Source organism: Vanellus vanellus (assembly GCF_965231255.1).
Source record: "Vanellus vanellus genome assembly, chromosome: 1".
Lineage (NCBI taxonomy): Eukaryota > Metazoa > Chordata > Aves > Charadriiformes > Charadriidae > Vanellus > Vanellus vanellus.
Genome location: NC_138905.1, coordinates 33,363,405 through 33,388,363, shown reverse-complemented (window position 1 = coordinate 33,388,363; position 24,959 = coordinate 33,363,405). Strand labels below are relative to the sequence as shown.

The window sequence follows — 24,959 nt, the reverse complement described above, 5'->3', positions numbered from 1 at the left end:
TGCAAACATTTTTGTACAGAAAGTACAGTAGTTTCAATCTGCTTACACGGACTGTGCTGCAGCCAAGATCAGCAATGACGTGTGAGCTTTTACCAAGAAGTGACTTGTAGCGATTCAGTTTTCCCCCAACACAAGTCTTCACACTTTCAATTTCAACAAATATCCTCAGCTACAAATGTTCTCGGATTCAACATTCTGCGTTAAGAGGGCTCATTTTTGTTAACGGGCTCAGAATTTTATCCTGAGGTGTGGATCACCTATATTTTCTTCAATGGCACAACAAACAAGCAGCAAGAGAAGAACACAAATAAATAAATCTTCCTTTTCCAATTAAAAGCAACTCCCAGCAGATCAGTTGCATGATTAACTGGCAGCAGCGCTGTTATTGTAAACTCAAAGTTTAGTGGATCGATGAGTTTAAGAACCAGCCCTTAAATGAGAAGGCTTTCTCATCATCACCATCTAAAGAGCAACTTCATATATTTTTTTGATTCTTTAATGGTTAAAAAAAATTGCTAAAGCAGGTTTGGATATGCATGCCAAAGGCTAGTTTTTTTTAAATCACATGTGCAGCATAAAGAAAATACTACACAAAATAAGTACTGTATGTAATGGACAACTTTTCAGAAAGGAAAAGCAACAGCTGCAAGAAGAAAAACAATTACTTAGATTACCAACATTTTATTACTTAGTTTATGTTAAACCTTAAGGTTTCTGAAAGTTTAGAATTACTTCACACATTATATTGGCCTCACAAATCAGTTTTATTAGTGCCTCAGTAATGGATCAAATTTTTTTCATGTCCAAGTCATGGTCCTGTCTCTACCCTCTAAATAGTCACTCTCATCATTTACTTTAAGTACTCATTTCAAATATAAGCATCAAATAAAGGGAAAATAAATTAAGGCCATGTTTTTGAGACTTCTGTAAGTTCTCCCTAGTTTGTGAAGGGATATCTTTTTCCATGTGCAGCTGTAACGGCTGAAAAGACTATTCCCCCTTCCCAGCTGTCGCCATCCCCATGACAAATACCATCTCCCTCTTTGTTTGTGTGAGCCAGTAATATACAGGACTACTGCTAAAATTCATTTTTGGGCAAAATCAGCCTGATGAGGTCGCACGCTAGCACATCAGTTGGGCTGCAGGGAGGTATCACCTATTCCTGGTGAGAAGGTGGCAAGCAGCTGCAGATGACATCTGAAGAGGACATCTATCTACAGCCTTGACGTTTATCTACAGCCTTACTAGTGTGTCCAGTCTCTTTGAGCTCACCTGGGAACACAGACAGAACTGCTACCGAACCCCGAACCCAGGCAAAGCACACAGGATCTGTGTGCAAGTGTTTGCGTATCTCAGCCCCTATCTTCAAATACAAAATATATAAAGAAAGAGAACATAAAGCTAGCACAACGGCTGGGGATGGAACAGGTCAGAAAAGCTGTATGGTAAAGCCTCATTTCTTATTGAAAACATCTTCATTCCTTCTGTATTTTTAGCATTCAACACTCAAACCCTCTCTCCAGAATTTGTTCCCACAATTTTAGCTACTTCCACTTCAATTTCAAAGCAGAAATCCAATCCAAAAAATTGGTAAAATTAGAAAGCATGTCTCTCCCCAAAGAGAAAGCCACAAGGAGTAGAGATCGTCTTTTATGGTTAGTAAATCATATGTCTTAGGGCACTGATTACCAATTATGGTTCCAAGGGAACGTAGTAGGAGTTCTGCATTTACTCAGTGGATACACCGCTGACTGTATCCCACAGTACTTGGAATTAGCTATTTGATAAGTTTGGGTTACAGCTCGTAATATTGAAGAATCACAGCGATTAGCTCGTTCAAAAAAGCTTGGGAACCACTGTTTTTTTCATTATGAACTATTTTTCCATTTTGTATACCATTTCCATTTTCCATACCGATTTTGTGTTTTAAAAGATCTTCTGAAACTAAGAACGTTGGCTTTCTATTTCCTTGTTACAAGCCTTTATTAATGAGATAGTTAAGCAACGCTGCAGCATTTCAGCACAAGAACTGCTACCTATCAAACTCATTAAAGGAATGTCTGACTTGTTCAACCCGGTGTCACTGAACATTTTCCAGAAGTTGTCTGATGGGGTGAACTGACAGAGGACAGATTTGGAACAAACTTGGCAAGATATGCGAACACATTCATGACTTTTTGAAGTGTTCACTTGTCTTCAGATTCTGGCATCCACTGAAAAGCTTTGATTCTTTTTGAGTCTGGCTTCAGTCAGTCCTTATAAAAAGTATTACAACCTATCGAAGAAAACTGGGACCATCAAATACTGTTTTGTGTTGGGCTGGGTTTTTTTTTTTTTTTTTGAGACAGATTTTGAGAGCTTTAGCTCTGTATTCTTCAGACAGCTTAGAGCAGCCTTCTGTGATCCCTGTCAACTATAAATTGTGAAAATGGCACAATGCAACAAACTCACTAAGTTAAAAAACCCCAGAGACATTGCTAGTACTCAAGATACAAAACTTCCACAAGTATACAAGAGCTCTAGACTCAGTCCTCTGGGATTTACTTCATGAAATATCTTAAAAACAGGCAGGCCGATTATGGTACCAGTATTTGTTTACTAGTAACAACGGTAAAGCATTGTGTAGACTAACAAGTCAATAAAAAAAAAAATTAAAGCTAGAACAAATTATCAGCTGCCCAGCAACTCAGTCAGCTTCCTTCAGGTTAAAGATTTGTTCAGTATGACCAGCAGCATTACGAATTGTGGCCACTTAAGAGATATGCAAGTTCTGCCTCTGGCCAACACTCCAGTGCATAGAACTTCACTCTGGCAAATCACGCAGACAGCCAAAGGTATGGTGTCTGTGTGTGTGAGGGGGGTTGACCCTTCAACTAAACACTTCATAAAATTTCAAATTACCACCAACACCATGACAATTTGAAGATATCCTCAAATTATTAGGAAATCTGTTAATATCTGCAAATATACTTACTTTGCCATATTGATCTTACCTTTAGAGATACATAGGCTATTGTTTCAACAAACTAAAATAATTCACTTCAGGGCAGACACCAAAACAAACCATTTTAAGTTAAACAGCTGGGGAGAGACTGAGCTAATAAGGAGGTAATAAGACTGAGCTTAAGTTAATTCTGGGGAGAAACTGAGCTAATAAGGAGGTAATACAAAAGACAATCTAAACTAGGTAATGAAAGTGGAAACCACAGAACTATATATGGAAGTATTTATTGAATAAAACGTACTGTTACAATATAAATGAACTTTTTTATGCTGCATCTCTAAGCAGAATAATAGCTGTTGCTGATAAAGTCTACTGATGCTGGATTGATACAGTGTGTTTTGGATAAGAACAGCATGGAAAGAGAGCAGTGAAGTCTCTTTTGATAAGCAGAACTAAACAGTTTACTGCCTAAGATAAAAATAGGTTGCTAAAGGTCAAACACTTTAATGCAATAGCCAAAAGAAACAGTACCATGCCATTTACCTTTTAACCTTACTTCATACAAGATTACCATGTGCTCTCAAAGATACAGAATAGAGGGGTTATTCGTGCAAACACATCCTGAAAAATAAGGCATTCCTCCCTTCATGCAGCCTTCCAGAACTTTTTTTTAACAAAACAGTTCATGCTAATAAAGATCTGGCTGAACTATACTGTCTGGAAACAGAATTAAATGAGGAAAAAATTTTAACTATTTAGAATAGAGCAAGCCAAATTAAATAAAAAAACACAATGAAAATTAATGACATTTTCTCAGATAATTTAGAAATTCCAATGTGCTTTTTTTGTTTGTTTGTTTTGTTGTTTTTTTTTTTTTAAATCACATAAGGGTATAAGTGTTGCAAACTTTCTATTTTCAAATCAGCAGGTAAGACATTTTGTTATTTCAAGGATTAGTATCCATAAAAAATTGATTTACATACTAAACAAAGGATTATTTCATTTATTTATTTATTTAAGAGTACCATGGACCACATCGGATTATAACAGCAACTGTTTCATTTTAAAGAAAGAAAAAAAAAAAAAAAAAAAAAGTTGCCTTCTGCAGGGTAAGCCAGCAGCTTACACTCTTAATGAAGAAAGTACGACTAACGCTTTCCAGTTGCTGGTTGCAATGCACTGAAACCAGATCTTAGAACTATTGCTTAGTTTTAATACGATCCATTGACTCACTTCATCTTACCTCAACTTAGTATTAACCTCTCTTTCACTTGTTCACCTCTTCTCTTTGTCATTGCTCAGCAAACTACACTGTGGACAAAGCCAAACCAGTCTTCCTGTTCCAAGGACCCTGCAGTTGGCCAATACATATATAGTAAAGGAACCACTACTGCCTCTGACTACCTTCACTTCCGCTGCCACGGTTTTATCCGAGTCTTCCCTGTTCCCTTGGCAACTCCTCACTCAAGCTCTCACATAACCTAGCTCTCTGAAAAATCAGAAATTCATTGAAAAAATATTTCACGTCAACTGAATTATCTAAGCATCTTTGCATATCACCTTGTCACATAAACGTATTTACATTTCACACATTTCTATCAAAAACAAAACACATAAACAAAAGGTATGTTTCATAACTAAATGGAAATATAACTTAAAAAACAGAAGCAAACACTGTTTACTGTTACACTACAGACATGCGCGCACAGGTTCTTTCAGAGCATTTAGATACGTAACACAGTAGCTTTAAGGAACACAGTAAAACACTACCTGCTCACACGTTACAACACATGCTGAGCAATTCATATTGAAATGAACTGCAATCATACCAATGAAAGCTTCTACCCTTACGTGCATAAGGCCTTACCAGACAGGAGAACATTGAGCATTCAGGCTCAGTTACCATGCTAAAGGACCTTGCCTCTTTTAAAATCTTAGTTGACCCAGGAAGGACAAAACCAAGCTCAGCACTTTACCCCTAACAGACCTCTGCATATCTTATAATAATGCTTCAGCAACACGCACATATATTTTTCATGAATACTTAAGTCTTACCGTACAGAAAGGCTTAGTCAAACGGCAACAGACTGAAGAGAAATCGGAGCCCAAGAGAAAGAAATATGACAGGAGCCATGTTACTACAAAGTAACTTAGTAATTATAAAGTAACTAGACTCTCAAAAAATACCCAGTATCATTTTAACAAAAGGGTTGTAAGTGATCGAATCTTGCTTTTCCTAAGGTAGAAAGCATCATTTTTACTCTAAACGTCAAGATTCAAAAAAGCAAACAAACTGGTCCACACACGGAGCAAAGAAAGAAGGTTGTGCTGCAAACCAGAGGTTACGTTCTTGGAAGTCCCCAGTGTAGAGCACAGGGTAGCACAAGCAAGGAGTAACCTTACACTTTCACTGCACTGTCAGAAATACATACATGCAAAAATTTTGTTTCTCCCATCAATAAAAAAAATATGTATTTGGATCAATATAAATGAACAAGGAGGGAATAACCTTTACAGCAGTTGAGACACTTCCATTCAGAATCACTGCTGTGGCTGCTTACCACCACATGAGTAACACCTACACAGATTAAAAGGCCTTAGAGACAGCTCATTATAATGACACATGCTTTTCTTAGCAGCAAAAAGCCCATCCCGCTTAAAATAGAAAGGAACACTCCTAAAACAGAGTTTCTTTGCTAACTTATCTGGGTCATGAGAGACCATGTAATTACTTTAAACTCAAGATTTTTTTGACCGGCCCCCATTCCCCAAATACTGCCTGACAAACGATATAGAAAATTCACAGACCAAGAATGCATACTGTATTTAACTAATCTTTTAAGAGTCCGTCTTATCATATCACATATAAATTTTCAATTTTAGATTAATTACATCCGGATTCGGTCTGTTAATGACTCAACACTACAACCATTTTACTGTCTATTTCCTAGCGTACAGATGATAATTGTCACATTTGGAATGCAGATGCAATTCCCAATCCAAAAGGAGATTGCAAGAATAACAAGACCAATAATTTTGTTGTATGTATTATGAAACATTTCACTGCGTTATTAAAAGCACCTATCGCTTACACGTGGGCTCAAGAAACCAACAGCCTAAACCAAATGAAGGCTGAGTCAGAGAGCTTTCCAGAGCTCGGAGTTAAGCATTTGAGTATCCTGTTACTAGAAAATCAAAGGAAAAAAAAACATTAACTGACCTCAGTGAAACAGGAAACAGAATGTTAGAGTTTATCTTTGCTTCTGATTTTAGCAAACACATAGTTGCAAGAAAACATCCTGCAATAGCAATGTAAGAAAAAGGAAAATTGTACAATGAGCTGTAGTTATGCCTAATATTAAATTTGAGGAAAAACTAAGAAAAGTATCTAAAAATTAATCAGGGCATTTCCAAGTTGTGGCTAGACCTGCGCTTGGGGAAGCAGATTAATAGTTTCATTAAAAAGTCATTTTTTCATTAAGAAATTAATAATATTGTTTTCATTTTTAGCTGATGAGAAACACAGTAAAGTGAACCAAACGGACAACAGAACGATGAGCAGTGACTGACATGTTTATCAAATTCTTCAGTAGGCGATTTCAGGTACTCAATGCAGGAACGCTGCATGTCCTGCCTTACCATTGCAGCTTCCTGCAGACACCTCGAGGGCATCCAGAGGGGAAGACACCAAGCTGGAAGCACCTGACTGCTCCCCACTTGTTTCTGGCACCAGAAATAGCAACGAGTTTTCTTGCATGATGTAGCGTCTCCACCCTCCAGCCAGGGAGAAACTCCACTGCATTTGCCCATGGGCTTCAGAGCTGTGGAATTAATTCCCATCTCCACCCATGTTCCTCTTGTTCCCCATCTCATTCTTTTCCCCACCCTCTTGGCTGCAGTTCTTGATCTTGGCACAAATATTTATCTTTTTTTTTTTCAAATGCAAGTTCAGTCCCACCCTCATTCATTGCTTCCCACACTCCCAATTCCCAACCCTACCTCTCCTGTCACCACAAATCCTTTCATCTCTTCCAGATTTCCTCCACCCTCCAATTCAGAGGTCACCTCATTCCTCAGCTTCACCTCATTCCTCAGCTAGACATAGTTCTACTCCGCCTCTTCCTCAGAAACTCTAGTATCCTTTTGCCACTGTCTTCTGGATGCTCTTCTGCATCCAGTCCTCCTCCTATCTTCCCTTTGGCATGATCCACCTCTCTCCATAGAGAAGGAACTTTGACAGGAAGATTCCTAACTTGAGATTCGCATGCCTTACACACTGGTTTCTCTCCTTTCAACTGTGTGAAAACAACTGAATTTTTGTTGGGGATGGAGGGATGCTTAAGTTATTGCCAAGAGCTGGTGAAGGTAACAGTCGTCATCCAATTGCCAGGAGAGACTGTCCTACCAGAAGAAGTCTGGTAGGACAAATTACAGATTTCAAGGAGGCTGCATCCAGCTCACAGGTCCCCCCAAATGAACAAAGAGACATCTTTATCTTAAACTGTAACAGGTCTTTGGTGCAACTTTCCTGTTCAGTGGCAGCTAGCGGATGCATTCAAAAGGGCATTCAGCTTTACTTCACAGTGAGTTGTGCCTTGGTGTGGGAACATTTCTCTATAATTGCACACTTCCAGTTCTTCATCACGTTAGCTGACAGGCAATAAATACATAAACCATTCAGAAACCTTTTGATCTTCACTTTCCTAAAAGTGCGAATACTTTAGTGAACTGTAAGAGGTTAGAGTTTTAATTAACAGGGACCGTTTAGTTCACAAAACTGAGCTATCTCAGTACCAGAAATACTGGTTATTGTGACTGCTCTTTCCTCTCAAGATCTACCCAAGAACTTTAGGGGCTGGAGCAGCTGGGTACCACCTTGGTTCACAACTAGATCAGAGTTTGGCTCCAAGAGGCCAGCTGGAAGAGACTGTCATGAGGGTGTCTACTGATGCACTAGTGCTCACAAATGAGTAAATTCTCCCAAGCATGTAGAACCAAGGCCATTGAAGCTAGAAGACAGTGAGGTGGACTAAAGGTAGAAGAGAGTTCTGGTCATGGCAGCTTTAGATAGAAATTAAATAATTTTTTTTTTAAAGTTTTATCTACCCTATGACAAAAGAAAAAGTTACTATGCAAATGCCAAAACTATGAAAGACTATTGCTTTCTATAGATTTCTGCCTAATGATAAAATAACTTTGAGTGCCTAAAGCAGTGCTTTCAAGATATTAAATGTTCAGAGATGGTAGTAGCTCAACACAGCTTGAGTACTCACTTGTGGCAGCAGGCACATTTAAGGAACCATGATGTGAATAAGAGAACTGGTTAAAGAAATATCTGCAAACTTTTCATTCTTTTTCCTGATCTGATGCATAGCCAGGCCCCCTCAAAGACTACTGTGCCAGCACAGGGGACAGTGCAGCACAGGGACGTAATTTCTTAAACTATGGTTGCCACCAAACTCTTTGTAATGTGCACCTGAGGTATACAGTGGTACAAGTTATTTTTTTGTTTTGTTTTTGAAAACAACTGTAGCACTTACTTAAGGAGACTTTCCAATATCTAATGAGATGCAATCGTACAACAGACTTTCTCCACCAAACTTGTAGTTGCTGCTACTGCCTATTTTCATAGAGCTTGTAACAACTAATCATCTTGGTTTACACCTAAATTGAATTTAGTTGAAACCTGACAATAGAGTCAAGAGATACAGAGCACAGACACACTGCGATTGCATAAGCTAGTTTCTCCAGGAAGCCAAGTTAGAAAAAAGTAATCAACTGGAAATTTGCCCATTTTAAGATGATCACCAAAACCCTTGTGTCAGCATACCCTAATCTATTCTGATTTTGTGTTTAAAAATGCTTATGTGGACTTTTTTTTTTTTATTTAGGAAGCACGCGACCAAAAGTTTATATACAAATTATCTACTACACTAAGGTGGCGAACTGCTTGCGGGGAGTAATTATGGTCAAGTAAGTACACACAGCACCCACATAAGTACAGCATTTTATGTTGTAATGAAACCAAGTATTTAAGCTATCTGGGGGGCAGGAGAGGGGTAAAGATTGCTAGCAAGCCAATTAAACCATGGAGAAACAGTATCAAACCTATCCACTAAAGGTTATTAGTGTCATTCAGGGCAATACTGGAAGTTCAATAGTTCAGAAAATTCACTTATAAACAGTCCTTCTCAAGAAGCATAAGAAGCTAAAGAACCATGAGCAACATGACTCACTTGATTTTTTCAGTATTCAACTTTTGTGATTTTATAAGTCAGGTTGACTCTATTAGCCTTTCAGAGTCCAAGTACCACAGCAAAACAGGCACACTATAACCTTTGTCCTGTGGGGAATCTTGGTCCTTGTTTTTCTGCCATATTTTGTGAAGCATGCCATTGTGACATCCATACTAGTGGATGTCCAGACAATCACTGAGGACCGAAAGTCACAACATCAGTGCAAATAAGAGTCAAACAAAACAGGAAAGTGATCCTTGTGGGTTGGTGATAAATGATGATGTGCGTTAATCATTTACACCCCAAGATAAAAAATCTAATGTTTTTATAATCTTAACTTACAGAAGCAGCACATGCATAAGCAATATATGCAACTAAAGATTTTTCCCCATATAATTTAGGAAAGTAAGTTCCCAATTCTGATGCCTTATGAAATTATCTTTCTAAAAATAAAAAAACTATGAAAAAGAACTATAAGATTACCTTATGTTTTAAAGGTCAGAGCAAGTGAATACTTTCTATGCCAAGCTTTTAAGTAAAAACCTATATAAATACTATACGCGCTCAGAATAATTTCAAAAGGCCCATATAACAGTCCCCTGTAAATTGTAGCTTTTCCATTTTAAATAATTTGCTTGCTTTCCAAATGCCATCCAATTAATGGCTGTCAAATCACTAATGTTCACAGAAAAGAACAAGCTATTAAAAGAAGTGTAGCCTATCCACCTTTAAAACATATTGAAATTAACCTACTCAGTGAAACAACTGCCAGAGAAGAAAGAATACATCAGGCTAGGTACCGAGATACAGAATATAAAAAGAAATAGAAACTTAAGAACCAGGTGACAAATACAACCTGTCACCAAAGTGTCTTTGGTCACAGATGATCTTATGTTTATACATGAATCGGTGTTGTATACAAATCAGATTACAAATGGATTAGAGGATTAAACTACACCCACCAGCAAAACTGACATCTACAAAACAAGTTTCTGTTACATTAAGATCAGTCCTACAATCTGGAATAAGACACATGAAAAACCATAAAACGAGATTCACGCTTTTGCAGATTTTCCCTACCTACAGGTTGTCTGTGATACTCTTCTGTCGCTGTCTACTCCAGCCTCCTGAGGCCTGAAAGCTCCTGTCACTGCAGGAGAAATGGAAACCAGTTTCCATGCCAAACATCAAGTCCTTCCTGTCACCTACCTTCCTGCCACTACCTTTCCTTTGCCACTTACCAGTGGTTTTTGCATGTATGCTCAGTTACCACCTTCCCATCATCACATATGGTTTTATGAAACCTTTCCTTCACGACACTGTTCTCCCTTAGTCCTACATACATCCTATTTTAAGGATCATTGGGATTCATGTTTCATCTCTAGGCCTGTCAGAAGATCAACACTCAGACTACATCAGGATAGAGCTGATGTGAAACCAATGTTGGGGGGGTACAGATGCTACACAGTAGTCTTTGAACTAGGGCAATTTCTGAGGCAATTTAAATTTCTGGATTTAATTATTAGGTATATGGGACTGACCCTATTCTCGCTCTGTTTCAATCCAGGAAGCAGCAGGTTTCCTCAGCAGTAGTGCAGAAATATTTCTCCAAAATTCAAAAGATGCCTTGTTCAAAAGACACTAGGTTATAAGAAATAAAACCACTAGAAGTTGAAACTTTAAGCCTCAGTGCACTAAGTCAACTCAGAGAGAATTTTATCTTCCACTCTTAAAACAGTTCAAAAATAAAATCAAACAACACTGCTGAAACCACCTCTCAAGTCTTCCAACGCCCTTCTGTTAAAGCAAGAATAAGCTGGAGACAGAGTTGGAGAGGAGGCTCTCTCTACCCTCTAAATTAAATTCAAGTTATTAAAACCAACAGCAAAACCCCACTGCCAACAAAAAACACACACACAAAAAACCAATAACTCTCACTCCCAGAGAAACTATTGCCTTTATCAAGGCTCAGACTATTCATCATTCCTTCAGCTTTCTCAGGAGGTTCGCCATTGTCAGTTCTGCTTATCCTTCCAAGCATCTTAGATTCTGACAGCTTTTTCAGTAGGCAATTTCTCATAATTAGTTCCTAATTATACATCAAGGCCCACACATTTTTAGAGAGTTTCTTCTCTTCCTAATGTCTTTTCCAATCCTGTTCACACCCATCATGTCTTGAAACTAATCTTTCTTCTTCCTACTCTACTCGGTATCATAGTTTCCAAGTCTTCTTTCATCCTGTTGCTAAGCTCTTCTGGTTTCTCACAACAGAACAAGAAATTTTAAATCAAATAATCACTGCTAGCTGTTGATTGAAAAAATACTATTTAATGGACAACATAAGAAAGACATGGACCTGTTGGAGTGAGTCCAGAGGAGGGCCACGAAGATGATCAGAGGGCTGGAGCACCTCTCCCATGAAGACAGACTGAGAGAGTTGGGGTTGTTCAGCCTGGAGAAGAGAAGGCTCCAGGGAGACCTTGTAGCAGCCTTCCAGTACTTAAAGGGGGCCTACAGGAGATATGGGGAGGGACTCTTTGTCAGGGAGTGTAGCAATAGGACAAGGGGCAATGGTTTTAAACTGAAAGAAGGTAGATTTAGATTAGATATTAGGAAGAAAATTTTTACTGTGAGGGTGGTGAGACACTGGAACAGGTTGCCCAGAGACGCTGTGGAAGCTCCATCCCTGGAGGTGTTCAAGGCCAGGCTGGATGGGGCTTTGAGCAACCTGGTCTAGTGGGAGGTGTCCCTGCCCACGGCAGGGGTGTTGGAACGAGATGATCTTTAAGGTCCCTCCCAACACAAACCATTCTATGATTCTATGACAATTCATTAGATTTTCACTTTATCTGACCAAGAAGTGGATCTTGTATTTCAGATTTGAACGGCTGGGCACTGAGTGAAACAGGTACAACTTGCACATTTTCTTTGGTTTTAACTAAGTCCAGCAATTTTATCAAGTACCTAACTACTAACAATCTCTCATTTAAGTCTTCCAGAGATCTGCCATGAAATTATAACATATGTACACAATCCCCTTTAAGACCATCTGTAAGCAAACAGTCCTCTTTGACATCTTGCAATCTCTAGTATTGCTTGATCACATAAACGAAGCACGACTCCATCAAAAACCATATCCATTTATCATTAAATACATTTATCAACAGGTTGAGTCCCCAGCATTCACGAACTTCAAAATCATGTGCTCAGCACAGGCCAAAAACTGTTTACATTAAAAAATTTAAGGCAAAATGAACTGTCAAACACAAATTCTTCCATAGATAGATAATGATAGAAAGCTACAGGTGAATTTTATCTAATGTATTTGAGTCTAAGAATGAAAATACTCTACTGTTACTGTATGGTACATTTATGGTGTTCGGTTCTCTTAAAAGTATCCCTCTGAGTGTTGCATATTAAATAACAGTCAATTTTTATCAGCTTTCCAATGAAAAAAGCTGCTGGCAAAAAGCTGAAATGTGGTAATACATTTTCTTATTAAACTATACCTTCAGGTGCTGAAGCAAAATGAGTGAGGTGCACTGAATTTGCATATTCAGCAGTTTGTAATTATGAACACAGCAGTGAATGCCAAATAACCCATTAATGTCCAAGGAAAGAGAAGAGAACACAGCTAAAAAAAATGAAAAGTGAGGAATTGCAACGTAAAGCATGGTGACCCAAACACAATAAAAGGAAAGTAGTTTAAGTTTTCACATCCTCTTAAAAGTATCCAGCTTTAAATCGACATATTTGTAAGGAAAATAAATGATTCTATGAGAATACTGACCAAAAGCTTTTATGTTGTCCATCTTACAGTCCCAATAAATATGTGCAGTCCCAATAAACGTGAAAATGCAGATTTCTAACAAGCTCAGATTTAGAAAACTGAAAGACTGCAGCACAAAAAAGACTTAAGGCAAGTGTGAACTATAAAGATGCAAATAAGCATAACAACTTAATTGATTTAATTTTGCAATGGTAAAAATTAAGGAGGTCTACAATAAATATTAAAAGCAGAAAAATCAGCAAGTCAGAATTAATATGGAAGAAAAAGTGCCTAAGAATGTGTAAAAAGTAATAAATGAGTTGCCTTGTATACAAAGAGAGGGGTACTGATAAAAGGAAACTAACAAACCACAAAAGGATGAAATGATCACAGGCAGATGATATCATTAAGTAAAGGAATCGTCATCAATTTTTCTGAGAAGCCTAAGGCAAAATACCAAAACCTGAGACAAATGTTTTCTTGATTAGGAAAAAATAAATTAACCTGCTTAATTACACCTTACATTTAAATAAAATAAACATAAGCTCAGAAGAGACATGATACATACTATGCTACCAACCAAATTAGACTGATGATGATGATGAGTCCATCATTAAGACCTTGCTACTGTGTATTAAGTACACAAGGTTTGAAGGACAACAGAAAAGCTAGGAGGGAACCAAAATCTACAGCTTCCCCATCTTTTACTGGCCTGTTACTTTTGTCTGGTCTACTTCCGTCAGAAACAAAGCATGTCTGACCTCATCCATAATCAGAAATAATCCTTTAATGTGTTCTCTAGCTACTGTTCCAGTTCCCTCAGCTTCGTGTAACTTACCAACCTCTTAACTCATATTTTAATTAGGGGATTTTTTCTAACCTAGATAATTTTGCCTGAAATGAGCAACAGCACAAGCAGACAAACAAGCTAATCTAAGGAAATGGTAACCTGTTTCCCTGGCTCGGCTGAAGTCAAAAGAAAAGGTACGTCCAAGGCCAGGTTTGCCAGCCTCCTTCATTCCTTCTTGCATTCCCATTAGTCCAATTTATTAATTTATTTTACTACAACTGCTAAAACTTACATGTTTAATCTAACATATCCAGAACTTATAAAACTTCTCTGATATACTTGCCATGGTTTCTCATTAGTTTATTCCTAGCCCAGATGTGGAAGCTACCTTGTATTTACATCTTCTTTCACCTTTACACTGCTGAAGCACTGTAAAACAGTTCTGTTTGAAGCAAAACAAAACAAGCAATGGACACAGGACAGGGTGGGGAGGAAGGCATACAGCACACTTCCATACATTACAGAAATTGTAGCTCTTTTACCGTGACATAAATGCCTGTATATATTCTTTACGGTCTGACATTAAAACCAAAACTTTAACAACTCAGTCCTCACAACGTAAAGTTTCACTTCGTGTGTTGTCGGTCTTCCCTCAGAGCAGCACCTCCAGGGAACAGAGTCCCATTAAGGAGTGTTAAATACAAAGACATTTCAGTTATTGCTATATAGAACTTATCAGAACAAGAGATCTGACAAAGTAGGAGAACAGGAAGCTTCTGAAACTACACGCACTACAACTACTAAAACCTAACAATTTTTCTTACTTAACTGCAACTTCTCAGCCACAAATTTAAGTAATTTGCCTGAAAATGAAAAGCAGTTAGACAGCAGATCTGGAAACAGAATCTGGACAGCCTGTTGAGCGAGCCACACACCCATTTTTTTCCTTCTTTCTGTGCACCATATCTATGAAGTTTCAAACGCAAGCTTTAGAAAAATTTGTGATTTTCAGCATCTTCCAGCAAGAAGGCTATCGAATTAGGCTAACAGCTCATTAATACTACTGAGGGTTGTTAAATAATATTAATTTAGTAAGTCAAGTGAACAAGCAATTAATCCAAATGTTTGAACATTTTAAAATATTATTCTGCTGAACATTTAAAAATATTGTTGAACTGAAACCATCCAGTCAGCCAGTAATTCCATTAAGAAAAAAAGCATTCATGAATGTATTAAGTCCTACGCTTCTTTCTTAGATGCCAGAGCTCTGTGGTAATAACACAAATTGAGGTCTGAGTGTCAAATCTCATTCAGAAACTTAGAGGTTTGACTTTTTGCCAAAAATCCGGGAAGGTACTTGGCTCATTTGGTAAAATTTGTCTTCAGAAAATAATAGATTTTCAGAGGTAACCCATGTCACTTCAACTTGTATATGCAACATTTAAGAAACTGGACACATAATAATGGACTAATTAACACAGTGTTGCAGACTTGATGTCTAGACAAGATAAGACATTTCAAGAATCCCTGCTACTCATGCTCATAAAGGAACAACAAAGAGATAGCCTTTTGTGTAACACCAACGCTGAATCGCTCCAATTGTGAATTTAACACCAGGGACATTTGTCATCACTTCCGAAAAAAACCCACACTTCAGCACATTACGTGCTAAAAGCATAAGCTGATTCTTAACTATATAAAAACAGAAACTAAACAACTCCAAAACAATATTTGAATGTATATTGCATGTTATTAAATGCAAAAATATAAAAAAGTGCATGAAATTGTCACACCAGCAACCTATGGACATTCACTGACCTTGACATGCCAATGCAAGATTCTCTGCTACACTGTTTTCAAGTACCCAGACCAATCTTTTAAACACCTATTTGATGGGCTTCTACCCCACCATGCTCAGACAACATATAACACCAAGTTTCAAAATTGTAATTGTGGAGGGAAGAGGGAAAGGCATGTTCAAAGGCACAAGGAAATACCTAGCTTCAAAAAACCAACCAACAAAGACCAACCAACCCAGAAAGCTAATCACCTCACCATTTTTGTTTTTAACATCAAAAGCTACATCACTGATCTACACCCTGCTTCACGGGATATATTAAAACACGAGACACACATTAATGCAGCAGGATTTTCATTCAGTGCAAAGAGGCACAGAGATAAGACAGGATGAGGCACAAGGACGGAAGGGATCAGTTTTCCCAGTCCCTGCCATGCAGAAGTGCCAGGAAAGCTCCTGTTCTACCAACCACAAAATGGCAGAGCCAGAGGGTCCTGGGAACTCAACGCTTCCTTGAGAGCAGCTGAGCCCACTCCAGGCAGAGCAGGTCCCTTACAGGCAGGTGAAGCCAGTCAAAAACAGGGGACCACAGCAAGGAGCTGGGACTTCGCAATTCAAGAACAAGGATGGGAAACTGCTAAGTGGAGCAGGAAGCAGAAACCATGCCCTTGGTGGAAGGAAAGCACGTTCTGGAGAACAGCATGCAGGACTGTGATGGCAGCTGAGCTCAGAGAACACCGAAACAGGCTGTCCAGAGAATCAGTGGAGTCTCCCTCACTGGAAATATTCAGGACTCAATTGACAGAGTCCTGAATGACCTGATCATTTTCAAGAGAAGATTGGGCCAGGTAAGGTCCCATCCAACCTGGACGTTTCTCTGATACTGCCACTATGCCTGTCATTTCAAAGAGGAGACTAGAGACTTCCAGGATCTCAGTCCCAGTTCAGCAATGTTCTCAAGTGCCTGCACATCTTCAACCATGTTCTTCCTTCCCAGATAATATTGGCACACCTCAAATCAAACATATGCTTTGGAGTTTTTCTAGTTTGGGAGTCAAACAGATAATCCTTGGTTCTGTTCGAACAGTGTCCGTATTCTTCCAAGCACACCCATTAGCACAACTTCTATTCTCCTCTCTATGTCAGCTTCAGTTAATACTTGCAAAGCAACTGCAGACTCTTAAAAGACAGTCACTAAATAGCAAACAGCAACTAGGACTTGTTTGACAATTTTCATCCTGTCATAGTCAGCACACAAAGAATTCTATTTTTCTTCAAATTACACAATTTTACATGAATGCTTGCAGTAAGTCCCCCATCAAGCAAATAATACACAAATATTTTGTTGATGAGCAGAGCGACCATTTACATCCGCATTCCATCTAAAATTCTGAATTTGGTGATTATGTTATTGTAACTTAGAGGGAAGGCAGAGGGAACTTTACAAAAGAGTGATACGAGTGATACGTATGACACGGAGATGGATTTATTTAAACAGAACACCTGTATGAATATTTCATTTAATTGCTTAAGGGTTGTTTTTTTTTGTTGTTGTTTTTTTTTCTTAAGAGAAAAGACAGACTACATCACAAGCTCCCACCCCCTTCTGCCACCCAGGGCATCAGGCTGTCTGTTTCTCTGCTGTACAGCAACGAATTTACTCATTGCGACACTGCACGTGTTCTGTCAGCACATTTTTTTGCCTCTGGGTTTACCTGAAATAGTACCATACTATGAAGTAAAAGTACATATTTGGAAAATTTTACTCCTCTTCCTGGATGGAGCTTTGGAGACAGATGGATATGGAGAGGAGTTTGGAACAGCAAGAATACCTTGGAATCAGGATGAGAATAAATATGAACTGAAAAGCAAACATCACTAAATTGGGCGCTCCAAGAGAAAGCAGAAAAACTTGGGAGAAAGAAGCAGAAGAGGTCTGATGGGTCAAGCCTTCTAACCAAGCCTCGCTTTCTCAGACACTAGCTGGACCCTCACCAATTCTTAGACACATACCCAGTGGCACAAGAAATTATTTCTACCCTGCCCGATTTATTAATTTATTTAGTGTATTACAGCCTACAGTTCACTTTTAAGATTTAAACGTTATGTCTATATAAACAATACACCATGGCTAGCAATAGTATTAAATTTGCATGTTAAAGACTAATTTTACTGTGTAAAACCCAGAAACAGACTTTCAGTTACACAACAGTAAAACCAGTATAAATTATATTGAGAAGTTAATCCAAAGAACCTTTAGTAAGCTGTTCACCACAAGACTGTAAATTTAGTTTCCATTCCACTCTTTGCTCCCTCTCTCATTCCTTGTCAAAGGCGGAGAACTCAAGCCACACAGAATTAAACCAGATTTACTTTTAGATGCTGACAGCTCAAAGTCAACGGAACAGTGTACAAAATTCTAGAGAGAGACTGCTTCCATATACGATAGGAAGATTCACAGTATTTCACGATTATGAAAAGCATCAGGATCATCACAACAATAAATTATCTGGATTTTATTTTTTTAAATTGCTGAAGCAGAAGTTACTTTTAAACATTTATCTGAAAAACACACAGGTCATTTTACAGTCTTACGTTTAAATGATTAAATACATATCTTGTCTAGCTCTCAACAAATTCACAGTACCTGATTTTATAAAAAAATAAGAATCTTGTTCAGTTTAATAAAATGTATTGAATATGCTTCCAGTATCACTCTAAAACTTTATTTTAATTCTGCAGAAGCTGACAGCTTCAATATTCAAATCAACAACAGGAGAAACTAGTTCTATGAAATCCAAATATTTTAGTGTTATTACTCAGGCTTTTCTGAGCTAAGTTCCTAAAAGTATTCTGTTTTACAGAAGATAATCTAGATTTCCTTGGAGATAAGTGCAAACTCTACCAAACATAATAACATTAGATCACACTGAAAACAACATTTGGTTTTTATGCCCAAATTTTCATCTGTCTTCACTATAAACCTGTCCTGAGACCTAGGGGAAGATCTTAATGGGAAATAAGCGAATCACGGATTCACCAGCATCAGGCTAAATAATCACAATTTCTACTTTTTAAAAATCTGCTCCTAGTCTTTTCAGTTTGTCATTTTTAAATAGTCACAAGTTTATGCATTTGGTAGTAGGTGATTTAGGCCATGTACAACCTGGTGATCAGACACACAGGGAAAAACCGCATCGCAACCCTCACAGAGCATGTTGCGGTTAACTCCATCCCAGCCTGACCCAGCACACATGCAAAGCCATGGTCACCAGGAACATGATTATGCAAAGTGAACTTTAAGAGAAAAAATAAAAAAAGAAGAATCAAAAAAATGGAGTAGAAAGTTGTTTTTCAAGTGTCAAGAAAAAAGGAACACCAGTATTAGAGTACAAGACCAGAGACCTATTTTCTTGAAGATGTTACTATGAGATAATCATGAAGGGGAAAGTGATCTGTATTTCCCTTCCACGCACCTCAGCCTCACACTGAAAACATTGTAAATAAGAGCAAGTTTAAAGAAAATCATCTCTTTCACCCACCCAAATTATAAACTTTAAATGAAATTTCCAGAGTTAGACAGAGTTGCATTTACGCCAGAAAGATCAAGCCAGAGAAATGTCCAAACTCTCAATTTAAAGTAATAAAACTATGGAAACAAACAACTTTGTTTATGACAAATAGAATTGAAAAGGTTATTGTGGATAATTTCCTTACTGTGAAGTGACGTGATATTAAAGATTAATATATGAACACACTTCAATTGAAGCTCCTCAAAACCTCCATGTTAAAAGAAGAGTAACAGAAATCTTGTTTTGTATTAAATCAATCCTTAAGTACTCAACACAAGAGACAAGAATACAAATTTTGAACATAATATCCCTCCCTCATCCAGATATAAAACACTGCAGTCAAAGCAAAACTTAATGGTACTTAATCTTCAGAGAACGACAAAGACACCGAGATTCAAAGCTGATTTTAAAAAACCCAACAAAACAAAATCCCCCGCAAAAACCCACAACCAGAAAACCCAACCCAACAGGCAGCTTCCAGTGTTCAAATCCAAACTGCATATATTTAAGGAAATCACAGTGTAAAAACAATTTTTGATAATTCGACTCATGTAAAGCCTTACTTTTAAATTATATTTGAAACCATCTGTATTATATTTGATTTTGAAACAATTAATTCGAAGAAGCAGTCATTTTCTTGGCTTGCAAAACAGCAGGTGTTGCATCTAAGTTACAGAAAACTACCACTAATTCCCACGTGCAGCTAAATGCCACACTTCAGTAATGTACAGAATTAAATAGCTGGAGATGTTATGATCACATCATCTCAAGAAATCAGATTACATCCATATTACGCTCCAAGGAGGAAAAAAATAAATCAACATATTTCTAGCAGATCAAACCATTACACAGGTATTGTATCAGTGACAAAACGCCAAGAGGACTCACCTGTTCAATCTCCTTCGTCTTAGTTGCAATTGCTTTTGAGCGGCCAAGCAGCTGACCATCCTCATATAATTCTGTACTATCCATTATATTTGTTTCTGTTTCCTCTGTTTGTTCGACGTATAACGGAGCTGAAGATCCAGCCTAATAAAAAAAATAATAATTCAGAGTTTTGAGAGCAAAATAAAAACTTTAAAGTGCGAGAGCAAAAATAAAAGTCCAAATATAGTCATTCAATTAGATATGACTTTGCTCATTGAGACTATTAGTGAAGTATTATTGCTACAATCTAACTGATATAGAAATACAGATTTTTAACACATAGAAAACGTGACATCACAAAAAAACCTTTGACTCAGTCTTTACTGTGTAAAGACAATGATGTCAGATAGCCTTTAGCTACCCTTCTGCTGAGAAGGAACTTGTATATGTGATATTTATAACACCAGCTAGCAAGAAATCCACAATGAAAGCAGGATTAGCTTTCTGGGGAAGGATAAAAGTAACAAAATCAAAGGTAAACAGGCAACGACAAAATCAAAATGCCATCAGAAAGAACTCTTGCAGCACTCACGGCCACAGGTTAAACATTAAAGGAAGAGAGATACGTACTGCATAGCAAAAGCAAGCATGCGCTTAAGTGATTCCTGATAATATGAGGAATCATACTGAAGTACCACAATTGTATAAGCTTCTCTCTAAAACAGAGACTAAGACAGTATCCCTGCCCTAAAGAAAACAGACTCCCACTCCAAGGAGTCCATATAGATGATGCAAAAAGAGAAGAAATTACTACAGCATATTTATATGCAATATTATGGAACAGATTTTTAGGATAGTTAATTTTGGGGGGCGGAATAAGATTTGAGAATTGAGGAATATGCATAAAAGTTTTTTCTACTATTCAAAAATAAGAAGGTGGAGAATCTTAAGACTTAACTAATGTGAAAGAGAAAAGCATTAGACAAAAAAAGAAAGCTTAAGTGGTCCTACGAGCACTAGACCAATATAAACCATTAAGATTGCATCCCAAATTTGCCGTAAATCATGAAATGCACAAGATGAAGTAAAGGCTGCTGAAAAGTTCAGTGCCACACAAAGTTCAACTATTAAGCACTATGTAAGATAAACTGGAAAAAGTTAAAAAGTGTTGCAATTCATACATGCCAGGCTACTAAATCAGGGCGAGAAGGATCCTTTTTTCCAAGACTCAAACTAAGATGCCTCACCTCCTTCATTAGCATTCCTGTAGCACACTTCCTTAGGCAATAAATCACCTCAGACTCTGCCATAATCAACTGCAATTGTTTAATTTTGAATCTTTATTTTGAATCTTTTTGCCACTACAATTTTCTCTGAGGCAGAGAAGAAGCTGTAAACAACTCTCCTCCATGTGGCCAACTCTGTTCTTTCCTCCCTTGCATTATCTTCCCCTCATCGAGAAAAGGAGTGACATTTCTCTTCACCGTTACTCTCCTGAACCTCTCAGAAATGACCATGCATGTGTTCTCCTCCATAGGGCATTCACGCTTCGATCAGTTTGCTGCTGCTTTTTCCTCACTCCAACTCCTCCCCCCATTATTTTTTTTTTTTAATTTATTTTTCCTGGAGGGAAATGAAGAGTTTATTTATCCAACCGGATCTTCCTGTCCGCTATCAAGAAACTGTTGATGCTCTCAATCATTACATCAATGGACAGGACTTAAAAGTTCAGATAAATATGGATCCAGTCAGTTCATTTCTCTAATCTAGCCCTTAGGTTCCACGAGAGCAAAATACAAGGAGGAAATCTGATGCTTCCCAAGATGTTTTTATTTTCCCCCCAATTATTTACAAACAAATACAAAATACAAAGTCAATTATAAAGTTTAAGACACATGACTTTGTAAAGTAAGTACTATTTTGTTTTTGTAAGAGTGCCTCTGAAGTTGAACAAAGTGAAAGTCGAAGAAGAAATGATCAGAGAATTAAACCAGACTATTTTACCAAAAGACATTACGGGACATTTAGTTTGTTTTAAACAACAAATACATCTTCTACCAACACAGCAGAAGCCAGAAAAGACATCCTGTCCAAAAGCAGCATAACAAAACAAAGACTGAAAAGGGCTATAATCACACTTCAATTTAGCAAGAGGTAGAAGACAAGGAGGGGCAGGAACGGATGGGTATAAACTGGCAATTAAATAACAATGATTAATGAAATAAAGGTTCTGGGGAAAAAGATATCTACCTACTGCAGTACTTTAAATTTTATGCTTAAATTAAATGCTTAACTTTAAATTTTAGTATAGAGGAAAACTGCTTTCTGAAATGGAATACATGACGTGGCAGGCTGCCGTGGCATGGAACCGCACTCAATAAACCAGAGTTTCTTTTCTAGTCTTATGTTTTACATGTACACTTGTATTTTGACTCAGAATTCCCTTGTTAATTTTAAGGAGTTCAGTAGACATACAGACTTAAATTAATGCAAGAGTTCCTTGGAGAACCCCTGGGAGAGCTGGAGCCTTATTTTGTCAGTTGTAGCTCAACACAAATTCAAATCATACTAACAAAACCTACTCTGCTTTTGTGTATTTTTAAAAATTAATAATTCACAAGGCTTTAGTCTCTTTCTCACTCCCTTTCAACAAGCATTTAACTAATGACAAATTCAGGGGTAAATTACAAATTGTGCCTTTCAGGAGAGTACAGAAAAACAAGTCTATTGTTGTAACACTTTAAAATAAGCAGATTAATACTCCTGTCTTACATCATACTCTGTTATTTCAGGTAAATTGGTTTCATCGGCCTTCTCTGACTTTTCAGCTGCCCACTTGCTTGCAGCTTCCGCAAGTTCCTTTTCTGTTAGTCTGTTGCTCTTCTCCAAGGCCTGTACAAAAACATTATTCAAAGTTTAACATTAAGTGTATTTCCACGGGGCAAAACATCTTCAAAACGAAAATAAACATTTATTCAGATCCCTGAAACATTTTAAAATAGGGAATAAGGAAGCTGAAGCTATTTCATTTGCTGACTGATTTATTTAAAAAGAAAAGTGTGTGGGGACAGAGCAGAGAAAAATGAAAAAAAAAAAAAAAAAAGAGGAAAAAAGGTAAATCAATGAAGGTCAGTAAAATGTTAAAAGAAGCACCATACTTTCAGAACCAGTTTTATTAAATTCACGGGACAGAAATAACATAAAAGTTATTTGAGACCATTTGAGTTTAAAGAGACTTGGATCAAATGAGCACTAAAAAGTCAGATACAAATGTGGAGTGATCCAATAATTCAATGTGATTTTCAGGCATAAAAGGTTGTAACAAATTCAAACTAAACTATTAAATACTGTGTAGGGTATAAAACCTAAGCTAATTAGGAACAAAAAGATTTTATATATACTTTAAATGATCAGAGCTGCTACCATTAAAGTTCGTTATTTTTTATTTGGGGGGAACATTGACCATTTATAATAGAGTCAGTCATGGCTTTATGGGCTTTTAATCTACCTTTTCATATGGAAATACTCGTATAAATAATATTTTAACATTGATTTCTCTCTAAGAATACGATTTGGCTTTTACTAACAGAGCAACCAACAGACAATGACAAACACCCACGCATCAAAACCAGTTTAGGAATAGCTAGCTTTGTAAATCTTGTTACCTTATATGCGTATTTCATTTGAATTAGCTGTATGTATAGAAGCATCCATCCAAGAATCTATACAACTCTAGTATTAAAAACTGCAACACTAAGATGGATATCTAAAAAAAGATACAAAAATCCTACCGCCTGAAAAAAGGCATTCTACCCAATTTCTACCCAATGCTTCTTTCATTTTAGCATGTAGATGTACAAAAAAAAAAAAAAAACACAAATAAAAACCCAAATGAAAAAAACCAACACTCCCCTCCTTATCATTAGTTCATTCAAAATTACATAAACAACCAGAAGCAGCAAACACTCTGATCCTTAAAAAACCTGCTTCATCTTCAGACCTTTTGCGCTTACCTCAAGTAAAACTAAACACCTCTTTGTGCTGTAGTATGGCATAAGTATACGGTTCACAGAACCCTTCCAGGATTCTGCGTCATAAAGACACCACCTTTATCTCAATCCAGAAGTACAACACAATGTTCAAATGGGAATCCCTCTTTTGTATTTTTGTAAATTACAGAATTATAATCAGTGAAGTCAGGAGGTGACAAAGTTTGATATGCAGGGGTACGAAGAGGATTCTTAAAAGAAAAGGCTAATATAATTCACAGAATAATTAGCCCAGCTCACCTTTCCAAACTCCGTGATTATTCTTACACTAGTCTCACTATAAACTATTGTCTGCCAAGTTTTTTGCCCTATGTTCTTATTCTGCATAGTATGCCTGACTTTTACCTTTAACCTGACTTTTCCCTAGCTGCCAAAAAATCTGTTGTGGTTCTATTATGAATCTCTCCCTTTCCTCAAATGTAGCTCTGGCCAATACCAGTCTATTTGTCAATGACAGTTGACTTTGCACGGATATTTTTCAGAAGCCAGAAACTAACCACTCTAGTATCTACCGGAATACAGCAAAAAAGAATATATTTAATTTAAATAATAATTTTAAATTTAAATTTAATTTAAATAATAAATTAAATAATTTAAATTTTTAAAATTTAATCCTACTAAATGTAATTCTATAGGTAGCATGTCAATAAATATGTATTAAAAAATACTGAGTGCATTTTATGTAATACACTAATGGTATTTCCACTGGTACATTACAACTGAAGAGAAAGAACAGGAACATATTTCTTAGAGGAAAATGTCTGCAGCTACTGAGGCTGCAAACTTGCAAGAAATGAACAACCTAGTGTATCTCATAAAAAACAACCAAACTCTCCTCCCTGCCTCAAAACAGAGGCATCTTCTTTTCTTGTTTTAAACTTATGCATAAGATAAGAACAGCAAAAGTCTGTTAGTTTTCTGCTTTGCTGGGAAG

General features: G+C 37.2%; 1 protein-coding gene across 6 annotated transcripts in view; it reads right to left on the bottom strand.

The window, feature by feature from the left end:
- PPHLN1 (periphilin 1) overlaps positions 1-24,959 on the bottom strand; it is a 73,064-nt gene that overhangs the window by 10,335 nt on the left and 37,770 nt on the right. For 5 of the 6 annotated variants that reach the window (XM_082489562.1, XM_082489565.1, XM_082489564.1 and 2 more), the window contains exons 8-9: positions 22,749-22,868; positions 19,998-20,138 (exon numbers count right to left, since the gene is read on the bottom strand). In XM_082489562.1, the coding sequence (XP_082345688.1) occupies positions 19,998-20,138; positions 22,749-22,868 (261 nt within the window). Of the gene's footprint in view, positions 1-18,529; positions 18,835-19,997; positions 20,139-22,748; positions 22,869-24,959 lie in introns of those variants that run through there. The other variant, XM_082489567.1, reaches the window with a different exon arrangement.